Below are 6,809 nucleotides of genomic sequence, written 5' to 3'. Positions count from 1 at the left end.
CTTCGTCTCGACGACGTTAACACGCGGACGTTGCATCGTTGAAGCTTCCATTTGAACAAAAAATAACCTTGATTGATACCCAAGAGCTTCTCTTCCACTAGTAGCTAAGACTCCGATCCCTCAACCCCCCCCCCCCCCCCCCCCCCCCCCTCTCTCGTGTATATATACACACTCTCTTCTGCAACTAGCCGAAGCTCACAGCACCAATGCCCCCCATCCGTTCATGTAGCTAGCTAGTTAGCAACAACAAGAGCATGGAAGCACTCAGGTGACCCGCTAGCCTCGTCGGTTTCCGCCATGGCCACAACGTATGACGCCCCTCACCTCCCCCCCCCCCCCCCCCCCCCCCCCCCCTCCTTAATTTGTGTTTGATTTTTGGCTAAACAATTTTGGTTTTACGATTAGCAACTTAATTAGCATATGCATACATATGACTAACCTGATTAATCTGTTGTCGTGGTCGATCGTTTACGGTTTCTCCAAACATATCCACATGAGATATATACTACTCATTCACCAAGCCGGCCGCCGAGCAAAACAAAAGAAGCGTCCCTTTCGTAGGAATCATTCGTTCATCCTCCAAATCCTTGTGCGTGCTCTGAATCTGATTGTCTCGATCGAGTTTTTTTTTTCAGCTAGTAGCTAGATCCATGCATGCCCCTGTTTTCTTAGTCAGATTAAGTGCAAGTGCTCGTTCATTTATGTATCCATGAGTTGTATTTCTATGTATTGGTTTGCAGAGGGAGCGGAGGAGGTGAGAGGGGTCATCATGGCGACGAGGAGGAGCAGCAGCAGCAGGCAGCTTGGGCGGAGGCAGCCGGCGTTCAGCCGCTGGTGATGCCGGAGGACGGGTACCAGTGGAAGAAGTACGGCCAGAAGTTCATCAAGAACATCCAGAAAATCAGGTGCGTAGACGGAAGTAAACGATGCATGTCGATCTGCCGGCCGGCCAACACCTTGGTTAACGAAGGGCGCCGCCGGCGGCGCGGCGCATTGTGCGTGCAGGAGCTACTTCCGGTGCCGCGACAGGCGGTGCGGCGCCAAGAAGAAGGTGGAGTGGCAGCCGGGCGACCCCAGCGTCCGCGTCGTCTACGACGGCGCGCACCTGCACGGCTCCCCGTCGTCATCCAACGGCGGCGGCGGCGGCCAGGACGGCGCCGCCAACCGGTACGATCTCAGCACCCAGTACTTCGGCGGCGCGGCTCCCACGCCGCAGACGCGGTGACCAGACGACGCGACGGGCGCCGCCGGCCGGTGGCGCCATCAGGAGGACGTGTGGTAGCTGTTGAATGGCCGGCGGTGGCGGTGCCGGGGCGCCGCCGGTGCAGCGTTGTCGACGGTGTAGGTGGCAGATTATCTGCGGTCAACGTGATTACAACAGGTGCACTAGCTAGCTGGTTGAGCGGTCGCACTGCTACGACTAGTAGTACTCCTACGTACGTAGCTCCGTTTGTTTCCTGTATGTATGTATGTATGTACGATTAGTTCAACTCTGGTACCTGAGGCCGCGAGTGCACCAGCATTAACTAGCAGTAACACCTGAGGCTGTCACGCTAAATGCCAAAATGTACAAGTGGATCGGGTCGCTGGGTTGACTCTTCAAAAGCCTTCTTGCACCAGACACCACAGCCGACTACTAAAAAAATTCATTAGAAGTACAAAATAACCCAACATAAATTACATCGAGGTCCACTGCCGCCAGCAGAACGCCCCTTTGTAGCTCCTCTCATGCCGAAGCCTTGTCGATGACAGCCAAGAAGCATTCGTGCACGTGCGCCACAAAGCCAGTCATCGCCGTTGAACTCTTGAATCGATCTGAAAAATCTGTTTGAGCCACTTTTTTCCTGGCACGTGTGATCAGAATCGAACGGCCAAGAGAAAAGCGCCGCTGCACAGGGTCCATTCAGCCGACGAGGTGCAAAAGAAATACCAGGCGTGCGTATTAGCGAACACGGAAAAGAGAAATGCATCTTTGGGTTTTCGCTGTTCATTATAATGCAAGTTGGAGCATCTCAGGGAGTACTTACACAACAGAAAAAATGACAAATATAGTTACTACTCTACATACATAGGTTCAGCAGTAGGCACATACAGATTTGCCCAACATGACATTGTCTGTCAACACCAGCCTTCTCATCACTGTACCAACAGCATGGAAACTTACACCGTGCAGTGCAGTTCGCTGGAAGTACTCTCAGAAGACTCACACACAAGCTGTCTTCTATGCAGCTCAGACATAAACTCTACTCAGAATGAACGACCCTTTTTGTCGACCGACTCTTCTATCATGCAGCGGACCTGTTATCGTCATCAATCAAGAGACCAAACGGATACGACGCCTCGAGCATCCATCCACAACATGGGCATCTCACCCTATCCCGGCACATCAAAGCCCGCATCAAATTACAACACATGCTATGGGCTCCTCCCCCACACTATATGTACAGTTGAAATTAGCAGCCACGTCTCACAAGATGGCAAAATCTCAGGGGACCTTGTAGATGTGAGTTCGGTAAGTTAATCTGCAAACGAAGACAAGCAAGAAACAATCAGTTTTATTCTTGTATACAAATGTCTCGATCCAAATCTAAAAAAGGCAAATTGTATTATTACTACTACCCAACATCTTCTGCAGGGAAAAGAAAGGACGCATGGCCATAAATCAATCAAAACCAGACAGTATTATTATTAGTACATCGTTTGCGTATAGAGAAATCTAAGCCACGGCAATGACACCTAAGTAGAGAGATTAAGGCACTGGAGAATCAACTTTCCCTAAGATGAAACAACGTTCTCATCAGCCTCCATTCAACAAAATGTAAAAACTCCACGGAAAAGCATGAGCGAGCGCGCTGCTCCACAAGGACAGATTAAATGACCAACTACAACCATAACATTCAAGAATTTGCACAATGTACAGTTGCTCTACACTAGAAAAATGTTCCCCGCTACCATATCGCACATGCACATACCAAGTGCAACCATCCACCAAAATGCTCAAACTACAACAACTGAACAAGAGATCTCCTTATTTTACTAGGTTTCTAGCTCACGGCAAACATAACATTATCAATAATAGTGCATACCATTGCTGAACTTTTCTGAACTCTGTGAGTACAGGATATATGTTTTCAAAGGCGGTGTATGTCTCTTCTCTCACCTGGAAAGGCAATAGTTTTAGCGTCTTTCAGATGTACTAAAAAGAATAGCCAATGGAAGTATATGTACAGTAAAAGACTACTACCTTTGCCCCCGTCAAGACAATCTTGCCTGAAACAAAAATCAGAAGAACAATCTTCGGTTGCTTCATTCGATAGATTAGACCAGGAAAAAGTTCTGGCTCATACTGTAAAATTAAAAACATCAAAGGAAACAACATTCAACTTACACTCGAGAATAACAGCAACATGCAGATGTTCTCAAACAAACATAGAATCATTCGACTTACACTTGAGAAAGCACCATGAGAATATGCAAGGCCCTCCAGTCTAATTGGAAATTTGACATCACAAGAGCCAACGATATTCTGAATTTTGAAGTCCTGATATAGCACAAATGTTAGGACTGTCTCACGAGATGAAACTGGTCAGAGCGCAGGTGTACTCTATGCATGCCTGGAATAGTTAGTTACCTTGAATTTAGCTGGAAAGCCAAGTTTCTGAATAATACGAGCATACTGGGAACAACATTGTGTGTTAGACTTCAGAAACCTCTCAGCCAGCATAGACCAAATAATCGAAGCAAACAATGGCATACCTTTCTTGCTGCAAGCTTGGACTGCTGTTCGCTCTTTGCTCCAGTACATACCTGCAACAGGACTTGTGTTAACATAAGTAAACATGGACATGGACGGCTAGTTGTTGTATACATGGTGATATTCTCTGAAACCTATACACTTTTCAATCAATATAAGAAAGAACAAAAGTTCCTTTCTTCAAAAATAAATATCTTTTTTCCAGCCAAATTGCCATAAGATCAGTGATGACAACCAAGAAAGCTTATTTGAATAAAGATTTCGATCCAGATAACATTCAAAGTCATCTTTCATTGCAAATTATCCTTTCACAGGTACTGGAGTACATTATTTTAGGGTTCATCTATTACAGATAAACAAGAGATATTGATGATGCTTGACTGCAATGAAATTAAGCTACGGGTAACTGCTCATTCCATTAGTGGAACAGAGTAATTAGTTATCTCCAAAAATAAGAACATAATTTCTTGTGCATGCAAATTTTAACTTGCACATTTATAAAAGAGTACTCCCTCCGTAAACTAATATAAGAGCATTTAGATCACTATTTTAGTTATCTAAATGCTCTTATATTAGTTTACAGAGGGAGTACAAATTAGGTATGAGTTTATTAATGTGGTACATGTGGCGATTGAAAAACTAAATAAAACAAGTCTAACCGGTGGCAGTGCAAGTGTGCAACAGCAGCTCATGAAAATAGGCATTCTAATAGTCAAGAACATGTACTAGCTTAAGTGCTTAAGTGAAGTTGGACCATACCATTTTACCTGACGCAAATATCAGTGCTGTAGTTTTTGGTTCTCTTATTCTCATGATAACTGCAGCAAAACGCTGTATGAAGTGAAGAGTAAACAAACAAAAGCATTAGACATGGAACGGAACAGCTAAGTGACATAAAACAGGACGTATCACCAGAAAATACGCAGATAATCAAGTTGCTAATATGCATACTTTGTGTATACTACTCTTTCACCGATGCATTATTGGATAGCAAACTCAATAGCGTACATTAAGCTTAAGACATTATTACATTCAATTCAACGTACTCCCACTACAGTCAAGGTTTATCTGGTAACTGCAGCACTAAGTATCATTTGGCATTTCTTATTTGTAGGGAAAATGAGTTCTTATTTACATTACAAGCTGTTGTGGGGTGCATCTTTACTATCTTCCATTAGCATTACCCTATCAAACTAGAATCATGGAGAAAAGAACAGTTTTGCGCCCTGGGCAAAAAAAATAAAAAATTGTGCCTTACAAAAACAACTATTTAGATATAAAATTGTTTTTTAAACCAGGGGCACAAAACTTGTCTTTCTTCCAGAAAAATTTACATGCAACACAAAGTACATGTGCAAAAGAAATCATAGCTTTTTGGCATTTCAAAAAAAAAAATCAACCAGAAAAGCATGTACTGCAGGTGCAACTTTGAATTACATCTGGGAACGTTAGCTTTATATATGTGTTATGTGGTAGCACAAATAACCTTAGAAAACAGGGATGCACGCAAGTAAAAAAAAACTTATAAGTGAAAACATGGCCACAAGAACACACTGGCCAATCGTCGTCATACCTTTGGATTATATTCCGCGTTACGTGCTTGCAGAGCTATTGCTTTGAGGTCTAACTTACAGTCCAAATTGACTGTTGACACGATATTCCTGCCACAAGATAAGAGGATACACAAACAATGAACTCAATTTTCTCAATAGAAATGGCAAAAGAAAGGTCATAAGCAAAACACAACATCATCTAGAAAACTACAATTCCTAGCGCTGAAACATAACATGGCAATCCAACAACATAAAGACAACGCCACAGGCACAACACACTTTCCAATGCACAACAACAAGCAAGTGCACCATGCTAATCATGGATTAAATTTCCACACACGCTGGCTAGTACAAGTATAAGCTGGCTAGCACGCAAGACTGAAAAAACGACTTGTGCTTTCTTGACCATGTCAAATGAAAAATTGTTCAGCTCGCACCAGCAGTTGAGATAATTCCATCGCCACACCACACAAGATCCTAAGTTTGGGCGAGGACTGGTGATAAACTCCATAGCGAGTGGGTGAGGGCCAAGAAACTATTCCATATGTGCAAAGAAGGGACAAATTTCGGCATGGTTGTTGGTTGGGGCAGAGACAGAGCAAGCCCTTGGGTCTCTTCCTCGCTGTGACGGATCCAAATCCTAATATCCGGGGCAAAAATGCATGTGATTACTACTATTACTCAAACCGGCTAGACTAATTATCGCCCCTCGTACTGCCCTACATCACCCAGCAATTCACCATAAGGGGCAATTTAATATTTTCTGGTATGGTTGGTATGTGATTACTACTACTACTCGAACCGATTAGCCTAATTACCGCCCCATCTCCGGCAGGCGCCGTCCGCACCCAAAGGATCTACTAAGCCAAATCAGGTCAACGAGCCGCCGGCGACGGGCGGGATCTCCCCGTGCCCTCGCCTGCGGCGACCCAGGACGGGGCGGGGCGGATCGGGGACTTACTGGAGTGTGGGGATGATGCCGGAGGGGTGCTTGGACAGATCCACCGGCTCGCTCCCCTCCAGCGTCGCCTCCGCCATGGCGACAGATGAGCCCCCAGACTCCGCCCGGTCGAATCCGAGCGGATCCGAGGCCGGAATTTGGCGGGAAGAGGCGCGCGGGCAGGAAAGGTCGGCGGAAAATTTCGAAATTCGGGGTCTTTTATAGAGATCGGAGGCAGGAGGAGCCGGGAGCGGGGAGGGGAGGGGATCTGGGGATGCGTGTGGTGTGGTGTGTGCGGGGGAGGAGGCGGGCGGTGGGGGGCTTGTGGTTGTGGTTGGGCGTGGCCGGTGGGCCGGGCGGCTTGGGGATTTATACGGGGAGCGAGGTGACCCCCTATGGCCGGTCATAATTGTTTTCCTATGTTGCATTTCGTGTGAATTGTTTCCAAAAAGAAAATAGCCGTTTTGTGACACTCCAAATTTGTGCGAGGCATATGTGAGCGTGGTTTATACAAGGATGCTAGGCTATTTTTACTTTCTAGGTATGTCCCTGGCGTCAGTGG

The 6,809-nt window shown here is 45.7% G+C and overlaps 2 protein-coding genes across 2 annotated transcripts; one reads left to right on the top strand and one right to left on the bottom strand.

The window, feature by feature from the left end:
- The first annotated feature begins 200 nt into the window (after positions 1–200).
- LOC123094209 (probable WRKY transcription factor 2) lies at positions 201–1,573 on the top strand. Its single transcript, XM_044516267.1, has 3 exons — positions 201–308; positions 741–905; positions 1,006–1,573. The coding sequence occupies exons 1-3, from the start codon at positions 298–300 to the stop codon at positions 1,223–1,225; spliced, it is 396 nt and encodes a 131-aa protein (XP_044372202.1). The 5' UTR covers positions 201–297; the 3' UTR covers positions 1,226–1,573.
- Positions 1,574–2,023: 450 nt separating this feature from the next.
- LOC123090582 (TATA-box-binding protein 2) lies at positions 2,024–6,590 on the bottom strand. The gene is made up of 9 exons (XM_044511899.1): positions 6,269–6,590; positions 5,328–5,415; positions 4,514–4,585; positions 3,757–3,807; positions 3,632–3,676; positions 3,449–3,541; positions 3,245–3,346; positions 3,087–3,160; positions 2,024–2,522 (listed from the first exon to the last, which is right to left on the bottom strand). Coding segments are annotated over exons 1-9 (603 nt in total). The 5' UTR covers positions 6,346–6,590; the 3' UTR covers positions 2,024–2,521.
- Between the last annotated feature and the right edge of the window lie 219 nt (positions 6,591–6,809).

This window comes from Triticum aestivum, chromosome 4B (genome assembly GCF_018294505.1).
Source record: "Triticum aestivum cultivar Chinese Spring chromosome 4B, IWGSC CS RefSeq v2.1, whole genome shotgun sequence".
Classification (NCBI taxonomy): domain Eukaryota; kingdom Viridiplantae; phylum Streptophyta; class Magnoliopsida; order Poales; family Poaceae; genus Triticum; species Triticum aestivum.
The sequence above is the reverse complement of the archived record's forward strand: the minus strand, read 5'-3'. Positions and strand labels throughout refer to the sequence as shown.

Bases quoted from the DNA above. Each gene is read 5' to 3' on its own strand.
- LOC123094209 (XM_044516267.1), top strand. The intron at 906-1,005 runs GTGCGTAGACGG...TTGTGCGTGCAG, and splicing joins AAGAACATCCAGAAAATCAG to GAGCTACTTCCGGTGCCGCG.
- LOC123090582 (XM_044511899.1), bottom strand. From the start codon at position 6,345: ATGGCGGAGGCGACGCTGGAGGGGAGCGAGCCGGTGGATCTGTCCAAG. The intron at 3,347-3,448 runs GTAAGTCGAATG...TTAATTTTACAG, and splicing joins CTCATGGTGCTTTCTCAAGT to TATGAGCCAGAACTTTTTCC. The intron at 3,161-3,244 runs GTAGTAGTCTTT...TTGCCTTTCCAG, and splicing joins TTGTCTTGACGGGGGCAAAG to GTGAGAGAAGAGACATACAC.